The following is a 19,074-nucleotide window of genomic DNA, read 5'->3' on the forward strand; positions in this document are numbered from 1 at the left end:
TATTGCTGAATACAAGGTGCTTTTTAGGGTTCCGTAGCCAAATGGCAAAAAACGGAACCCTTATAGATTCGTCATGTCCGTCTGTCTGTCCGATTATGTCACAGCCACTTTTTTACAAGGTAAAATAAAAGTAGTATTTTTTTTAAAAAGCTAAGAAAGTTAGGTCTATAGGTCCTAACGGTCTCATAGGATAAAAAATCGTCAACACACACACACACACACACACACACACACACACACACGCACGCGCACGCGCACACACACACACACACACACACACACACACACACACACACACACACACACACACAGACACACACACACACACACACACAGACACACACAGACAGACACAGACAGACACAGACAGACACAGACACACACACACACACACACACACACACAGACACACACAGACACAGACACAGACACACACACAGACACACACACACAGACACACACACTCACGCACTCACGCACTCACGCACTCACTCACGCACGCACGCACGCACGCACGCACGCACGCACGCACGCGCACACACACACACACACACACACACACACACACACACACACACACACACACACACACACACACACACACACACACACACACACACACACACTACTACAAGGTGGAAAAAAATATTGTACTATACCTCTCTCGGTGGCGGTAGTAAATCTCTTCTAGGGGGTTCATCGTCCGCCAAATACATCGGATTGCTGATCTCCACGTTGTCAGCTAGGCGGGCGTGCACGAACGCACCGCTAAAACAATATTTATTATTATGTATTTACACCATATGTTTCCATGTTACTACTGATAATATATTGTTAACCAAGGGATGAAAAGCACCCATTTCTGAGGATATATTTAGGTACTTTCAATCAATAATTTATATATGTAAAAGATTCGGTATTTATTGAATAGGGAGTAAAATATAATTGAGTAAAATACTGTTTTCTTGGACCGTCAATTTAACTCTTATTCAGCCGTATTTTAGAAATCTCTAATAAGCGCTTTGTCTCAATTCGGTTATCTACTTATCTAATTCTAAATAAGTAATTTTAGGTAACTTTCTGTCGATATGAGTGCCCGATCAGCATTGCGTAGTCCCACTAGCGCCCTCTCTCGCGCAGTATGTAACTCACTGCCTCCTCCTGTGCAGCACGTAGGCGGCGGCGCCCAGGGCGAGCAGCAGCAGCAGCAGCGCGGCGCCGGCGCCGGCCCACGCGGCGCGCGCGCCGGGCGCGGCCTCCGCCACGCGCTCCGGCGGCGGGCTGCAGCTGGCGCCCTCTATGCAGGCGCAGAACGCCTGCCCCGGCAGCATTGGGTCGTCTGTAAAACAAGGTTAAGGCTTAGAATATAGTCTGATTAAACATGAATCAGGTAAAGAAATTGATTTTGTGAAGCGAGAAAATAGTTATCTAGCCCACATGTGCCGAAAAATACTCGTAGTGTACCTACGAAGCGTATGCATTCACACCACAAACCGTCATATAATGTTGTCTACGCGCAGTGACGGCGATCGGCTGGTAGCAGCGGTAAACGCATGCCTCGTGGCCCACAGTGCCTACGGTTGGGCCCACTAAAGGATCCTTTACACTCCCAAACATTAAACCAATCATTGACAGGGATCACGCTGAGCGACGGTGGCAGGCAGTTTGCAGCTGTACACGCATGCCCGTGGCCCACGTAGTGCCCACAGAAGAGTTCACCTTACCGTTTAAGTTAGACAATAATAACTCACCAACGGGAGTCCACACGCAGAGCGACTGTGGCCGGCAGTTCGCCGTGTTACACGCATGTCCGTGACCCACATAGTGCCTAAGAAGGCCCCACCGACGGCCCCTTTGGACTCGCAACGCATGCCCTCCGACGTGGCGTGGCTACATAATCACTCACCGACAGGAGTCCACACGCAGAGCGACGGTGGCCTGCAGTTTGCAGTAGTACACGCATGCCCATGGCCCACATAGTGCCCACAGAATGGCCCGCCGTAGGTCCCTTTGCACTCGCAGCGCATGCCCGCCGACGTGGCTATGCAGCGGCCGCCATTCTCGCAGTCGCCGTGACTGCAGAATGGGGAGTTCGGGTGTTCTGAAAAAATAAAATAATTACATGTTAGTAATGTTTACAATGGTCAAGCGTTGTCGATAAATATATAAATATTATAGGACATTGTTACACAAATTAATATATTTAACTCAAGAAGGTTTGTGTTGTGGGTACTCTATACCGACTTATCGACTAAGCCAGACTTGTCATAAATATATATTGTTCAATATAGTGTAAACATGGAGTGTGGTGGTAGTAGGTTAGTCAATTACTCTATTGACCGTTAAAGGGGATGTTTTTCGTTACATTTTGTGTCTAACGCGACTATGCTTTTATCTACACACATATCATAAACCCTCTATGATGCGTTCAAAAACCGCAAATTAAGGCCAGGATAAAGATATACTATTATGTTAGAACAAATTTCTTACCTGTGAAAATGTTATTAATGTGTAATAATAATGTCAAAATCGATTTAATAATGACATTCAAATATCGAGCATCTCTGAGCAACAAAGAACATTGATTTGACTTCTATTCTAATATCAGTAGAGATGATGTTTTATTCGAAATGAAATGTCAATTGCAAACACTGATCAAATGCCGCAATGGCGGTCGTGCAATGCAGTTCCTGAACATATCATAGAGCGCTTATAATAACAATTGTGTAAATAAAGCAATGTAACTATACATAATTAGGCATTAAAACACTCGTGTGATGTCTTTATGAAACTCGTTTTCAGCTAGTTTCATATACCCACACTGGTATTTTAATGCCTTTCATTATGTAGTAGTCACAAAAACTACTAATTATAGTGCATTATAGCGACGAATTAAATAATGCTTTGTTTATCATTACGATATAAGCCGGGAAACCGCCGGCATTCAGACGCCATCGCAGAGACAATAAACTTGTCATTATATCACTCATTAAATGTGTATTAATAATAACGCGTGGTCATTTTATACCGATTTAGGGAAACGTTAGCTGGCATAAAAACAAATTGAATTTAAGATTGTGTACGCCTTTCAAAAAAATCTGTAAGTAGATTTTTACAGTGACATAGATCAGTACAATATACTCTGTATCTTTAAATAGACTAATTACGTTTCATAAAGTTCGTATTAGTGAAATCCTGATACGAATATTCGTATTATTCATTTTCATTAAAGTACTATTCGTTGCATTGCATCACTAGTATTAAAAACGCTATAAAATAATTATTTTTAGTTTTACTTCTTAAAGGTTCTCCCACTTCGTATAGACGAGTATAAGACGCGCAAAACAGATTTAAATGCATAAATATTTAATCCCTTTACCCGTTACTTTTCTATACTGGGGTCAGCGAACCGCGACTTTATTGAGCTAGCAGTTTACCCAATTTGCCGAGAGATGGCGCTGTACCGCCGTCGCGATATCCTAGAACACGCGAACGATGTGTCGTCGTAGATTCCGTAAGTAATTTGAGCGCTACGTCACAGCAGGAAAACATCGTGAAGAAATTCACGTATTTTTGAACAACGTTATCCCGTAAATGGGGCAGTCGTTGTATATTAAATGAAAAATAATTATGAGAGGATGATATTAAATACTTTCTCGTCTATCGCAGTTATGATGAAGCAGTGTATGTAACTGTGCATAATCAGGCATTATGATCCTCGGAGTGATCGTTTTATGAAATTCATTTCGTTCGTTTCATAAACCAATACTGTAGCAGTCACATAAACTACTACTAGCTGGTGTCTCTTTAAGCTTATGAATCTTAACGCAGGGTAGATTCATAAGCTTAAAACATTTAAAAACAAAAAATACTTTGTTAAATCATTATCACAATGGTCTAAGTGCCATAAACACTAATGGCACTTAAGTCCTTTATGACAATTTCCACTATTTTGAACATGTTCCAAAACCTGAAACGTCAGAAAAATTCTCTAACTGCCTGCTCACAAAACTTCACGATAATTGCGACCTGTAGAGAACATCCGGACGTACGGAAGCAGTTTGCCCAAGTCAGAGACCTTCGCTTCGCTACCGCTTCGGTTAATTAAGGATGATTAATTAAGTTGCAAAATAGCAGGATTTGTTAATTAGCATGATTTTAATGTTTTATTGGCCTTTCCAAAACAGAGAAGACGCGCCGGAAATAAATACTGTTAGTAGATTAAAAATTAGTTTGTAAGGTTAAATATTATTGTGTCGGCGGCTGATCGTATAAACAGGCAGATCATGAAATTTGTAGGCATATCGGGAATCGTGAAAATCATTGTCTCGTTCCCAGAGTCGACCGCGGGGCCCTTTACATTAGAATTAACGATTACGATTGGCTGCCGACATACTCGTATATATATGAAAGTTCCAAATGAATCGTTTCTTGAGAACCATAGTAGCAATACAAACGGACCAAATTAAAAATATATCAAATAGTGACGTTCGATTTTTAAAAATTGAATTTAAAAGCACAAATCATTTTTCGTCACACGAACTGGTAAATCCCTTGCTTGATTGTTGATAACTAGTGAGAAAGTTGCATTTTATCCACATGTGGGGTAATAAGATGCAAATTTTGAGTTGTTTCCTTATTTTAGCTGGTAGAATTCACTTTTAAATGATGATTGTGAATGATAATTTTTTTAATTAGATACGTTCATGTGGATTTGATTTGATCTGATTTTTTTGGTATTTCATAGTATTTTCCTCGCGTTGGTGTGGTGAAAAATGTTGTGTTTCACTCAGAGGCAAAGTTTGTTTAACCCGTTTGTCGCTACGCTCGTGGTCCAATTTTGGAATCTTTCGCTTGCTCGGGTATCAATTTGCTTTGCCCCCTTTGAAAAAAAAACTAATGTATAACGCGATATAATATACAAACTGGGCCAACGCAAGCCCTCGAGACGTATTAAAAATCTATTTTATTTATATAAGTCACATCGTTAATTCGTTACGTCATAAATAGCGTGGATAAAAATGATAAAAAAAATTTGTACCAAAAGCTTTTTTTCATAGCCAAATTCGTTTTATATTTTATAACGACGAAATGCCATAACCTGGGCAAATGTTAAAGTGTGACACAATACATCTATGCCACAAGTCAGTTTTCGTTTAACAAATATGCATCTTATTTCTATATACTTACGACTTATAACGGCACAAGCATATAAGTGGACTTAGAACACTTTGGACTGAGGTACTTAATTATGCTTGTGTATTAACATATTTAGTTTATGGTCTATTGCAACAAATTTTGCTATATATTATTGAATGAATAATAAAACATTGTTGACCTTTTAAGAATGTATGCAGGTGCTAAATGTTGCGTAATACATAATATTGTTGTTTTATTATGATGAAATTAATACAGTGAAACCTCGATAACACGAACCTCGATAGGGCGAAATCCACGAAATATGCCATTCCCTTCCGTTCAAAGCCCAAAACCTCCATAACTCGAAATATATAACCTCATTAAGACGAATTAATCAACGATTTCCTTCACGTCTATTCTATTAACTACCTCTTTAATAAGAATTTTTCATATATTTTACCTCTGTAACTCGAAACCGCTTTAAGACGAACAAAACTTATAAGAACCTCTCTAAAGTCGATGCCCTCTATAAGACGAAACCTCAATAACACGAAGTTTTCGGCCTTTCCCTTGAGATTCTTGCTATCCACTGCAATATTGTTGTTATTATGATGGAGTAAGGAAATAATTATGTTTTCATCCTAACATGTTCATTAACAGTAGTGTGCAATATAACACAATACGACACAAGCTACTTATACTAAGAATCCTACAATGCTTTTTTTATTAGATATAAGTTATTAATATAATTCTAGACTGTAATTTGTTTGTTTATTCCATAAATAAATAAAAATCGGTTTGTTTATACTAGAATTCTTTTTTTAAAAAGATAAATCGACAGTATGGATAGTCGTGGGCGTGGGCGACACTATCATCAGAGCTCAAGCAAGCAAACAACCCAAGCAGTCGGTCAAAAATATACATCAGAGTCCGAATGATAGACCATTAGTCAATTAAACTACGTCCAAAAGAGAGGTATGGGCATTGTGAATGTCATCTCGCTCTGTGTGGTAGGGCACAGCACAGCGGATATCATTCCAGATCTAGAGCAGAGCCCAACTGGGGGAGGTACTTTACAGAAAACCGCAGCCAAATAACACTTGACCCTACTCATAGTGTTGTGTTCCTGCCGGTGAGTAAGGTTGCCAGAGCTCGGCGAGGATGCGGAGTGTTGGGGTCGGCAATGGCCATGTGACTCCTCTGGAGTTGCAGGCGTACATAGGCTACGGAGACTGCTTACCATCAGGCGGGCCGTATGCTTGTTTGCTACCGACGTAGTATTAAAAAAAGAATAGTAATTATATTGCAGAGTACTGTAGTTGTTCAATAAACATTTTACTCGTATAAAATATTGCAATAATTTTCCATACAAAGTGGCCGTTTTCATTCCTTTTCATATATACTAACCATTTTCCCGCCGACTCCTGTTCCGTCCACCCATGCTTTATAACACAATCGACACTGAAGATTATTTCACACTATCACAGAATCTATTCACATTAACATTTTAAGTAAACAGCATGATTTTATTGACAGACAATGGAAGTCACTGAAGTATTTTCCTTGTTTCTCATTTATCACACGCTTATTACATATACAGACATTAAAAAAATTAAAGGTCAATATAATATTCTTCGTCACCTTGGCAAAATTAAAAAAAGCAAGCTAGACATTTAACACTATTGCCTAGGCAAAATGAACTTCCTAAAGAAATTGCCAAATACCGCACTGGAATCAGCTCAGTGGAGAAAATAGGCAGACTTTTACTTAATAGTGGGACACGATATGTTCTAAACTAACAATTAATGTAAACTTTTATTTCACTGGCCGAGTAATTTTTTTTAATTGTCAAATTTGCTCAAACTCTAGCCGATGCGATTGTAACCACTGTGCGCAAAAAAAAATTTAATAATTTTTCGCGCGTATTTTTCTTTATTCGTGTTTGCGCGTGCGCGCGGCAAAAGTCAAGACGCGGACTGCCGCTCAGGGATTTACATATTGTGTCATTTATCTCGCTAATATCAATGGCGCCGGTCAATTAAAGTATACTTAGTTATGGTCACTGTGCGGTTTTTTGTGGGAAAAAACGGGTTAGACCATTTTCACATTGCCCGACCCTATATATCGGATGGAACTGATGGAAGTGAAATGAATAACAACTGTTTACAAAGGGGGCCATCCGGCATCCGTTATCGGATTGGCACTTACGATAATTTCGTACGTCTCATAAATAGTACCACGTTTATTATAGGGGTGTTTACTATGGTTTGGCACGACATTGCCGTCAGAGAAGACGTCAGAGTGGCTAATTTAAAAAATGTCGAAGTGTTGTCCTCCCATAGTCCATCCCAATTCAAATTTTAATTTCAAAGGAAGATTAGTGCTGACTTTTGAGTTAGCATTAATGCTGAGGCGGGACCATTTCGTGGTAAACTATTTATTTATTCTACGTTTCTTTCTTTTGTTATGTTGTTATACTTTTGTATGTCATAGTTTATCACGAATAAATGCTATGATTTCTGATTTCTGAATTTAGCGCTTTTTTTCTAATGATTAGGTGCCCTAGGTGAGTTTGCCAGAGTATATGTATATCCAACGACACCCACACCCCACACCACATGTTTGAAGAAAACAAAATGATTCTACCACTTTGTCGACGTGATTGATATATATTGCAGCTTTCTATTACCTACTAACGATGTCTGAGCAAAGTCACGGACGGACGGACGGAAAGGAAAGACAGACGGACATGCGAAACTATAAGACGGTTACTAGTTGACTAAGGAATCCTAAAAACTGGTAAACAAAGTATTTTTGTCTAAGTACCTCATATTAGGTAAGAATGACATTTGTTTTCCAAGGACTCCTGACCATTGTAGTGTCATATAAATGTTATAGCATCTAGTATATAAAAGATCGTAAGTATATATATATTTTGTAGAAACCTACGATTTATATGCCTCCTATAATCAGAACTAATATCGCTTGAACAGTATAGACTAATGTCTCCTTGGATACGAGATAGGATGTGACTTTTAAAAGCCGCCGTGATGTTGCGATGTGCATTTTTTGCAGCGACAAGGTTATGCGGTGGTAATGTACTTGATTTCCTTATACGCAAAAAAACATAACCACGTGTTAAGGCTGATTAAATGTAGAATATGTACGAAAATACACGTGTTAATGCTGATATATCCTAAAATATGTATGAAAATACTAATAAATAACTTTGTCCCATTGTCCCACACATTATATTTCAATCAGTATTTTATACAATTGTGATAGAATAGAACTTTTCAGTCGAGTACCGTGTTTAGGCATCTAAATTTGCTGGGTTGCCTAAGTAAGGTACGAGATTGAAAAACTTGATTATCATCTAATATCATACTTTTTTACTATAAAACCTAAATAATTAATGAACATTGGTGCCTTTATTATTCAAGGCGTTAAGGTGCGTGTTCAGATATTTTTAGCACCTCGGCCGCTCCGATATATCTGATGGCGAGTATACAAAAGACATAAACGCACGACGGCGGGATAGCGGGCGGCGGTCGCGGGCGGCGGGTGGACGTTGCACACGGCGCGCGGCGAGCGAGATCGACCACTTACAAACGTTTACTAACACACCATATAGACGCCGCGGACGACGGGCCGCTGCCCGCCGCGGGCAGCAGGTGAGAACGACCAAGGCCTAAGCGTGAGTAAGCTGAGTATAGTGTGAGGTAGCTGAGCGGTGTATAAAGAAAAATACAATAGTAGGTAGGTAGCTGCTTTTAGTACTCTGGCATCACTGAACGAAATATTTACAAATTTAAAAGTGTAAGAATTACTGCCTTGGGTGGGACTTGAACTCGGGGCCTCTGGATAGATACTCCAGCGCTCTGCCAGCTGAAATTAGTAGTAGTAGTGGTGTAGTTCAAGTCCTACCCAAGGTAGTAATTTTTCCATTTTTAAATTTACTCTAAGCTTAATAGCATCGTTCGCAGACGTTTCTGCTTGTTAAACCGAATAAAATATTTACCATTCTAGCTACTGTTTGTTTTACAAGCCAATTAGCAAGCCTTCGGACTTCCCAGCTGGGAAACCTTCGGTCCAATATTTTAATCATCAAGCATTATTTTCCTCATCTGCACGGGGCATTTTTGCCCGAACTTGCGAAACCTGATTGAAATGTCGGACCTGCTCAACTTGGTAAAGGTTGAAATATAAATATAGCGTCTCTATTGTCATGTCGATCGATCTATTTTAGTTTATCCTCATAAAATATATAAGTTTGGTTGAAGAAATAAAGGTAATTTACATTAATTTGCAGCACACATTGTTAAATGTACAAGTTGGAACCCGGCGACGTGTAGCCGCGACGTAACACGACTGCAGAACGGTAGCGCCATATGTAGTTGGTTCCGAGTGAGAGCGAGAGAACAATACTGATCTGCGGTCGAGCGACACGTCGCTCGGCGACGCGTCGCGGACTTCGTGTCGCTGAGCTCGAATTGTATTTTATAGAAATACATAGAAACCAGTCGTGTCGTCGCCGGGTTCCAATTCGCGGGTGATTTGCGAGTGAGTTGAAAGCGAGGCGAGCGCGCCTGCGCGTGTTTGCCGCGAGCGCCCAAAGATTTCGCTGCGTTCTGACATACTGGGATGGGAGCGAAATCGTTGCGCACTCGCGACGAACTCGCTGCGCGCTCGCCTCGTTTTCAACTCGCTCGAACCGCGCCCTTTGAGATCGGTGTTAGATATATTTCGGTAATTATACTCACATTCGAAGAATTTATTTTGAATGTTCTAAAGTAATTGTTTTGACGATTAAACAGAAAAATACCGTTCATAAACGAGATTGTATTAAATTAATAGAACAAAGACTAATTAAATTCCAGGTGCTAATTAGTAGTCTTATCTTAATAAATCTGAATCTAATTAGTTGTGTCGAGGTCTAAATAATGTAAATAGGCGTACGTAATTATAGCCATGAAGATATTACATACTTACCACAAAAATATGTATCGTTACATTTAGGGTATTAAATGTGCTCCAAATCCTAGAATTGTAACGTTTTTGTACTGAGGACCCTTTCTTATCGGTTATTAGAATAAATAATACATACATAAACACCCTATAAAAATGTTTTTGGGTACAAACCTCCCTCTATTTAGTCAATTAAAAAAGTCAAATATTGACTCATCCCAGCAGTTTTAATTTCAACAGTACGGAAGAACATATTAATAATTTTACATAATAAAATACACACACACATATACATACTTCTGGCTATAGTTGAAAATGTTCATTGTTAGAATGACATCTTCTAGTTACATAAGTCATGCGATGGTAGCAGTGCGGTTCAAGGGCAGATCATCGCGAACGCAACCTTCGCGACCGGTTCCTAACGTTTGTTCCAGTTTTACGTTACTGAGATGCTAACGTTGCTTAAGGGACAAGTTTTGTTCTAGTCCGAGTCTAAGATTTATGCAAATCATAGAGAGTTTTTATACCAGATTGCGTTGTCGCGCGCGACTCCATACTTGAAGTCGCGCTTGACATGACGACAACGCAAGTCATGCTAAACGATGAAGCGAAGTAAGTCATTCTGGACAATTTTTACTATGGGAAAATACAAGTAGAAAGTTTTATCGCTGACTATAATTTTATAACTAATATTCATCGATACAATTCTGTTCAACATCAAACACGATTAGTTTGCGTTGTTTTATCACAGAGTTCCCATGGCCATCTCCTGTCTCCATCATCAGATCAGCTCCATGTCATCATAATATTACATTGTCATCCGATTTGCATATGTACTTATCTATAAAAAAATTCAGCTCAATCGGAAATCGGGAAGTGGGTTAAATTAAGCTTCTAAGATTTGACCCACCCACACTAACTAAAATTAATTGGATAGTATAATTTCAGGCCGGTTAAGGGGAAAGGGATCGATCGGTTCTCCATACAAATGTAGTCCTCATTTTCCTCCCTGGATATTGACATTACGGAAAATATTTTAACATAATTTGATGTATTTTAATCATAGCAATGGTAAGCTAGCAAATGGTCGGGCCGCTCGATTTTTTTCGATCTTTTAATTATTATATAAGTAAGAGTTGGGAGCGAAAATAAGGTTTCATTTTATTAAAAGCTCCCAGAGTCAATCCAAGATATAGCAGCGATTTTGGTAGCCCAGACGGTGCAAGTGTTATTTTAAACGTCAAACATCTATGACATTATGACGTTGACTAGACATTTGCACCGTCTGGGATATCAAAACCGCTGCCAACTTATCTTGGTCTGCCTCTAACTCTTTTAATACACAAAAAACCGAAAAAAAAACAAACAGCCCGACTATAGTTTAGTTTAAAATACAGCAAATTCCAGGGAGGAAAATGAGGACTAGGATTGTATGAAAATGAGTTTTCGCGTGCATCCTTCACTTTCGTCTTAAGGCACGTATGATAATTTTGAATGGGAATGAAACAGCGTTTTTAAATTAATTGCATACTTGTATTTAGTACTTATAATTTCGGTTCGGTTAACGTCTACGATTTTGTATGTATATATGTACAAATGCTTCTTACATTACCAATTATACCTACATATGTAGGAAAATATTTATTTGTGTACCAAGGGAAGAAAAGTTCGATTCCTCCCGTGGTGCACATACTATTTTTCTGCTCGACGGAGGCGAAAGCGGCAACTTCGTTTAGCGAAGCCAGAGCAAAGTTGACGCTTTCCGTCCGGAGGGCAGAAAAATGCTTTTGTATGTCCAGCTGTTCTCCTCCACAGATTGCATTTCTCAACCGATTCTCGAGATATTTGGTAAGCAAGTTTAAATTAAGTTCAGATGAGGTAAGACTATCACTGGGGCAAGACAAACACTTGTATGGAGTCCTCATACTGTTTGTCCTGCCCCGAGCAAAATAAACTATGTTCGTCTTACAGTCTTACCCCATCTTAACTTACAATCCTTACATGATTTGTTTTGTCTTGAGTCATGTCACGTCTTACTACGCAGACGATGTCCAAGCTAGAAGCTAGTACATTCCCCGTCAGATATAGATAGCCGAGGTGATTAAAAATATCTGAACACGCACTCTAACGCCTTGACAATAGAGGCGTGTTCAGATATTTGTGAGCGTCTTGGCCGCTCCGATATATCTGATCCGAACGTTAATTAGAATTGAACATATTGAAAATTAACCATTACATACTGGACTGTAAACTGAAACCGTCCATTACGGTTCGATATGGCCAACACTGTCTGATAGCGACTGTACTACATATTGACTAGCAAGGTCAATAAACCTGTCATCCGTAATGTGATACTCGTGACGCGACGTCGGAATCCCCGAAGCCGTTGGTTTTTTGTTTCACGCAATTGGCCTTTTCCTTGAACATACATAATAAGTTCCGTGTGTTTTTGAGTGGGTACATCTACATACTTTTATTGTCTATCATCTTCTTAACATTGTTGGACCATTTTATGTAAAGTTGCACACTTTTTTTGATTTTAGTTCAACATAAAATTACGAGCTCTATAGATACTAATAGAAAAAAAGTGCGAGTCGGACTCGCCCATGAAGGGTTCCGTACCATTTATGACGTATTAAAAAAACTACTTACTAGATCTCGTTCAAACCAATTTTCGGTGGAAGTTTGCATGGTAATGTACACCATATATTTTTTTTAGGTTTATCATTCTCTTAATTTAGAAGTTACAGGGGGCCCCCTTTTACCACTTTGGAAGTGTCTCTCGCGCAAACTATTCAGTTTAGAAAAAAAATATATTAGAAACATATATCATTTTTGAAGACCTATCCATAGATACCCCACACGTATGGGTTTGATGAAAAAAGATTTTTTGAGTGTCAGTTCTAAGTATGGGGAACCCCCAAAATTTATTGTTTTTTTTCTATTTTTGTGTGGAAATCTTAATGCGGTTCATAGAATACATCTACTTACCAAGTTTGAACAGTATAGCTCTTATAGTTTCGGAAAAAAGTGGCTGTGACATAATCGGACAGACAGACGGACATGACTCACATGACTCACAGTTCCGTTTTTTGCCATTTGGCTACGGAACCCTAAAAACGGACTATAGTAGAGGTTATCTGAGATTACAACTAGAGATGCCATGAATATTCGGCAACTATACGGTATTCGGCGTATCCGCCCCAATTGCCGAATTTTCGGTATTCGGCTGAATATTGCCTACTATTCGGCCGACTACCTACCTAAAAGAAAAATTCCACAACAAAAATATATGAAAGGTATTCTTTCAAAGTTGTTAAATACGAAAAGCCTTTTTGTAGAATTGGTCGATTACCTACAAATAATTTTATTTTTATCGTGGGTTCGCTTTGAATGACTCTAACTACATTCACTAGTTCTGAGCTACAAAAATTAAATCTTAGCGAACGTTGTGCTTCGTTGGCGAACTGTTTTCATAATCAATGAGACTCAAAATGTTCGAATGTTATGCCGAATATGAATATGCCGAGAGAGGGGTCTAATTTTTGAACCTAGTTTTCGAAAAAAAACTACTATTGTGGCATCTCTAATTACAACTGTTTGGACTAATAATGAGATAACTAAATCATAATTAACAAAAAAAAAACACCTTTTCCTATCGTTTTCAAGTTTTTAAAACATATTAATTCAACAGTTAATATTAAAACAGATAACACGTCATGTAAGAGTTTAGAATGATTCACGATTAGTTTCACTAGACTTAATATAAAAAGTAATCACGGTTTATATCCTGGTCGATGTAAGTCTAACATATCAATTAATGAAAATCATGTAACAGCGTGCACTGTAGTCAATTGATCCCTTTGAACGTCAAGAACCCTTAAAGGCGCCATAAAAAGACGTGCCCGTGGCGCCAAGGAGCTTATAAATAACCTTCAACGTTTCCAGTACGGCTTATATTTGTTAGCTCATGCCAGAGATACTGGCGTGTGCATGACGTTCAAAAGGATAACTACTCAAAATGTTTGCTAAAGTACCTTATTGACCAAGTACTTCGCAGAGTATGTGCATGTGTATGCAAATACGCCAATACGATGAGTTTGTAGAATCACCCAATAATCGCCTTGACAACCGACGATAAACAAGCTAGAAGAGTGTTTAAGTAGTTCTTGTAACTTCAGTGAAGCAAGGAGTTAAGGTAAATTGTCTATTTCTTTCTTAGTTTTTCTTTGAAAAACTATAAAATTATATAGGTATTTTACGAGGTAAGGTCGTAAAAAAACCTTTATGATCGGACCTAAACTAGTTTTTTTATTTTATTATAGGACATTATTACACAAATTGACTAAGACCCACAGTAAGCTCAATAAGGCTTGTGTTGAGGGTACTTAGACAACGATATATATAATACATAAATATATAGAAAACACCCATGACTCAGGAACAAATATCCATGCTCATCACACGAATACATGCCCTTACCAGGATTTGAACCCGGGACCATCAGCTTCGTAGGTAGGGTCACTACCCACTAGGCCAAACCGGTCGTCACTAGTTAACGTGTACAATAGCAGATGTACCTATTTATTTACTCATCATCATCTTTCTAGTATTTGTCTTAGTGTTTCGCTCGCTACAAGAGACTGGGGTCAGACAACCCATACATTTTTATGCCGATAACGGCGATAACATTTTAGTGATATATAGAAGCTGAAAGACACTTATAATAACGTGTTTTATACAGGGTGTTTATTTAGTCACCTGCAATAATTTACGGGGTGAATATATAGGTCGCACAGAGCAACTTTTACTATGGGACCAATCCCGAAATGGCGAAAAAAAATTGGCTGTTTCATATATTTTGGCTGTCTGACCTTGACATTTTGTACGGGACAGTAATTTTTTTTTCGCGATTTCGGTGTTGGTCTAATAGCAAAAGTTGCTCAATATGGCCTATATATTCCGTAAACTATTGCAGGTAACTAAATAAGCAATCTGTATATAGAAAAGAAAACCAGCCAATAGCCATATCGGACTACGCATAAACGAGGGTTCCGTGCTTTCATACGATACGAAAAGCCACACAAGTAAAATGGCATATCTTCGCGGCAGAAGTCGACACACGTCGTCTGCAGTCGCGACACGTCGCCGAGTTCCAACTTGTACCTTTATCGATAGAAGCTGTCCTGTGTAATAATATCAACCGTCCAGCGACAAAACAGCGTCATCTAGACTTGAAAAATGGCACTTATATTTAGAATGGCGCTATAAGTAACAGAAAGTGTCATCCACATTTACATCTAAAAGGCAAAGTCCACTTACTTCCGTGCGGCTTGTAGTCGTGATCGTCGTCGCCGAACTTGAGCCTGTCCTGCACGTCGTTGGCGCCGTGCGCGACGTGCGTGTCGTGCGTGTCGTGCGTGTCGTGCGTGTCGTGCGCGCCGTGCGCGCCGTGCGCGCCGTGCGTGGCGCACGCCGCGTCCACGCACGCGCGCCGCTCGCAGCGCGCGCCGGACCACTCGGAAGCGCACACGCAGGAGACGCGCCCGGAGGACGATACTACGCAGGTGCCCTAGTAAAAAAAACAGATTCTGCAGAGTCTAATATTGGTAGGAAACTCGATTCTTTTGCGTCTTTTGAATAAATTAACTCGTTTTTACGAGACTCAACTCTTAAATTTCCGAGACTTTTAAGTCCCGAATCGAGTCCCTTTTAAGGGCACAGGCCCCCATGACGCAGTGGGTTCTTTAACATTGTAAGACGTGCCTGATTCTGGCAGAGCCTAAGGCACAAATAGGGGCTGCGATTAGGGCCGGTGGGGGTCAGCTCGGAAACATGGGGGCACAGACCCCCATGTCGCAGTGGGTCCCTTTACCATTGTAAGACATACCTGATTCTGGCAGAGCCCCTGGCATAAATAGGGGCTGCATTTAGGGCCAGCGGGTCCCTTTAACATTGTAAGACATACCTGATTCTGGCAGAGCCCCTGGCACAAATAGGGGCTGCACTTAGGGCCGGCCGGAGTCAGCTCGCAGACGCTGCCGGGGGCGCAGACCCCGTTCATGTCGCCGTCGCAGCGCTCGCAGTGGGTCCCTACAACAAAACATTTGTTACAAACATACATTCAGGAAGCGACTAGTATAAACAAAATTATATCTTTGAATTTGACAGTTCGATATAGGAACAGTTTAGCTATGTCAGCTCATATTTAAGTGCGCGTGTAACGAGATATGAGCTGACTAGCCAAAAGCTTTATAGCTTTTCTTTACGTAGCAACGGTACACCAGTCCCGCCTGAACCATTGTACAGTTAACTAGTATTATTAAATATACGGACTTAAATATAAAAGTGATTATTATTCCAACACCAAATAGGTCACCCTAACCACTACATATATAGAAGCCCGATATACTTCTATATCGATTTACATCGTTCTCTACAGCTCCATACACAATCGGGTAATTCTGTTTGCCAAAAATTGACGTTTGAAATATATGTATACAAAACATATGGCGAAGTATGGGCACATACTAGGGGCACGATTGATTCTCGTAAAATTTTATTTTTATTTATTTAAGAAATAAACATATACTTTATTGTTATATGTATATAACAATGGAAATTTACCTTAAAACAAAATTTAACGCACAGTTTTCTTAATGAAAATATTTTACATCATCATTTGGAGTGCATGTTTGCTAATTATATATATTTTTTGTGGATTCAGTATTCAGTTTTTTTTTCCAAAACGTCGTAGCAATGGGGATTCGCGCGGTCTACAGTCAGTACTTACATCCATCGCGCTATTCCTCTTGTCTCTCGACATGTACCGACGTTGTGACATTGCCACGTCGCGCAGGGCGACACTGCGGACATCACTTCGGTTTCGCAGCGGTACCAGTATACTCAAGTTTCGGACTAGCCTTACATGGCGACCCTGTTACCTGTGTAACCAAAAGCAAAGACGCATCGTGCTATCCCTCTCGTATCGCGACATGTCCCGCCGTTGTCGCATTGCCACGTCGCGCACGGCGACACTGCGGGCATCACTTCGGTTTCGGACTAGCCTTACATGGCGACCCTATTACCTGTATAGCCAGAAGCACAGACGCATCGTGCTATCCCTCTCGTCTCGCGACATGTCCCGCCGTTGTCGCATTGCCACGTCGCGCACGGCGACACTGCGGGCATCACTTCGGTTTCGGACTAGCCTTACATGGCGACCCTATTACCTGTATAGCCAGAAGCACAGACGCATCGTGCTATCCCTCTCGTCTCGCGACATGTCCCGCCGTTGTCGCATTGCCACGTCGCGCACGGCTACACTGCGGGCATCACTTCGGTTTCGGACTAGCCTTACATGGCGACCTTATTACCTGTATAGCCAGAAGCACAGACGCATCGTGCTATCCCTCTCGTCTCGTGACATGTCCCGCCGTTGTCGCATTGCCACGTCGCGCACGGCGACACTGCGGGCATCACTTCGGTTTCGGACTAGCCTTACATGGCGACCCTATTACCTGTATAGCCAGAAGCACAGACGCATCGTGCTATCCCTCTCGTCTCGCGACATGTCCCGCCGTTGTCGCATTGCCACGTCGCGCACGGCGACACTGCGGGCATCACTTCGGTTTCGGACTAGCCTTACATGGCGACCCTATTACCTGTATAGCCAGAAGCACAGACGCATCGTGCTATCCCTCTCGTCTCGCGACATGTCCCGCCGTTGTCGCATTGCCACGTCGCGCAGGGCGACACTGCAGCCATCACTTCGGTTTCGGACTAGCCTTACATGGCGACCCTATTACCTGTATAGCCAGAAGCACAGACGCATCGTGCTATCCCTCTCGTCTCGCGACATGTCCCGCCGTTGTCGCATTGCCACGTCGCGCAGGGCGACACTGCGGCCATCACTTCGGTTTCACAACGGTCGCCTGTGTAACCGGAGAAGCATTGGCACTGTGGGTCAGAAATGTAGTTTGGTAATTTGCAAAATGTGAGCGCCTAGACCTAGAGTCAGGCCAAGCTAACTTGGCAAGTTACAGAAACAGTGCGGAAGACTCTTAGAGATTTATAAGCGCTTGGTACTTTTGAAACTAGTGTCTAACAAAATACAATCAATCAATCAATTAATACGTTTATTTGTAAACACGGGTACATCATGTAAACATAGATCTTATAATTATAGTAGGGTATCACCATGTTTTGCCATTAGGCATACAAATGTTTAAGTCAAGATGGAGCATGCAATTATTATGCCAATGGTAAATACGGTGTTTTAACTAGTATGAGTCTAAAATTCTCTCTTATTTTTAAGCCTTTCATTGCACATATGCTGCGTCCTTGCTTACCTTCAGCGTGCTTCCGTCCTTCTCCACCACACACTTCCCCCTCCTATTGCAATGTGCCCCACACCTGTAGTGCTGGCATCTTGTCCCGCTGTACAGGGGCCCGCATTGGCAGTAAGGGGCCCCCGATGGGGAAACAACGCAGGAGCCGGGCCCGCAGTCAAGAGGGCAGGAGTCTTCGGCGGAGGTCGCGGCGGGGGTTATAATGCATTCGCGGTCTTTCTGTGTACGAAACAAAGAAGAAACACATTAATTTAAACTCATACAATATTCACTCATTATTAAAACTAAAACGATAGCGTAAATGTAAATGAGAGCAGCTGTCTGTCTCATGACACTGCACAAATTAGAGCGAGACAACTTACCGGGTCAGAAGTGGTGTTAATGGCGGTAAGTCCGTCGGGGCACAGACAGGCGAAGTCAGCGGTTGCACTTCGTACACACAGCGCGCTAGAATGGCACGCCCCGGTACCGTTTGGCAGCAAGCACGGATCCGCTGTTGACAAATTTTTGAATATGAAAATTAGAAAACTAATATTTTAATTACGCTATTTTACAATGATATATCGGTTCGAAGGTTCAATAGTTATGTGGTATTTGTTGGTCGGTTTAATTTTTG

At 40.8% G+C, this 19,074-nt stretch overlaps 2 protein-coding genes across 2 annotated transcripts in view; one reads left to right on the forward strand and one right to left on the reverse strand.

Moving 5' to 3' along the window:
- The window catches only part of LOC133529953 (NADH dehydrogenase [ubiquinone] 1 beta subcomplex subunit 3), a 197,330-nt gene that overhangs the window by 33,015 nt on the left and 145,241 nt on the right, over window positions 1-19,074 (forward strand). The window lies entirely within an intron of this gene.
- LOC133530406 (low-density lipoprotein receptor-related protein 1) overlaps window positions 1-19,074 on the reverse strand; it is a 168,260-nt gene that overhangs the window by 5,714 nt on the left and 143,472 nt on the right. Inside the window, exons 85-93 of the mRNA XM_061868314.1 lie at window positions 18,821-18,951; window positions 18,459-18,677; window positions 17,908-18,066; window positions 17,196-17,313; window positions 16,076-16,200; window positions 15,430-15,679; window positions 1,907-2,101; window positions 1,153-1,339; window positions 660-768 (exon numbers count right to left, since the gene is read on the reverse strand). Coding sequence (XP_061724298.1) covers window positions 660-768; window positions 1,153-1,339; window positions 1,907-2,101; window positions 15,430-15,679; window positions 16,076-16,200; window positions 17,196-17,313; window positions 17,908-18,066; window positions 18,459-18,677; window positions 18,821-18,951 — 1,493 coding nt within the window. The remainder of the gene's footprint in view (window positions 1-659; window positions 769-1,152; window positions 1,340-1,906; window positions 2,102-15,429; window positions 15,680-16,075; window positions 16,201-17,195; window positions 17,314-17,907; window positions 18,067-18,458; window positions 18,678-18,820; window positions 18,952-19,074) is intronic.

The sequence above is a fragment of the Cydia pomonella genome, chromosome 22, assembly GCF_033807575.1.
Source record: "Cydia pomonella isolate Wapato2018A chromosome 22, ilCydPomo1, whole genome shotgun sequence".
Lineage (NCBI taxonomy): Eukaryota > Metazoa > Arthropoda > Insecta > Lepidoptera > Tortricidae > Cydia > Cydia pomonella.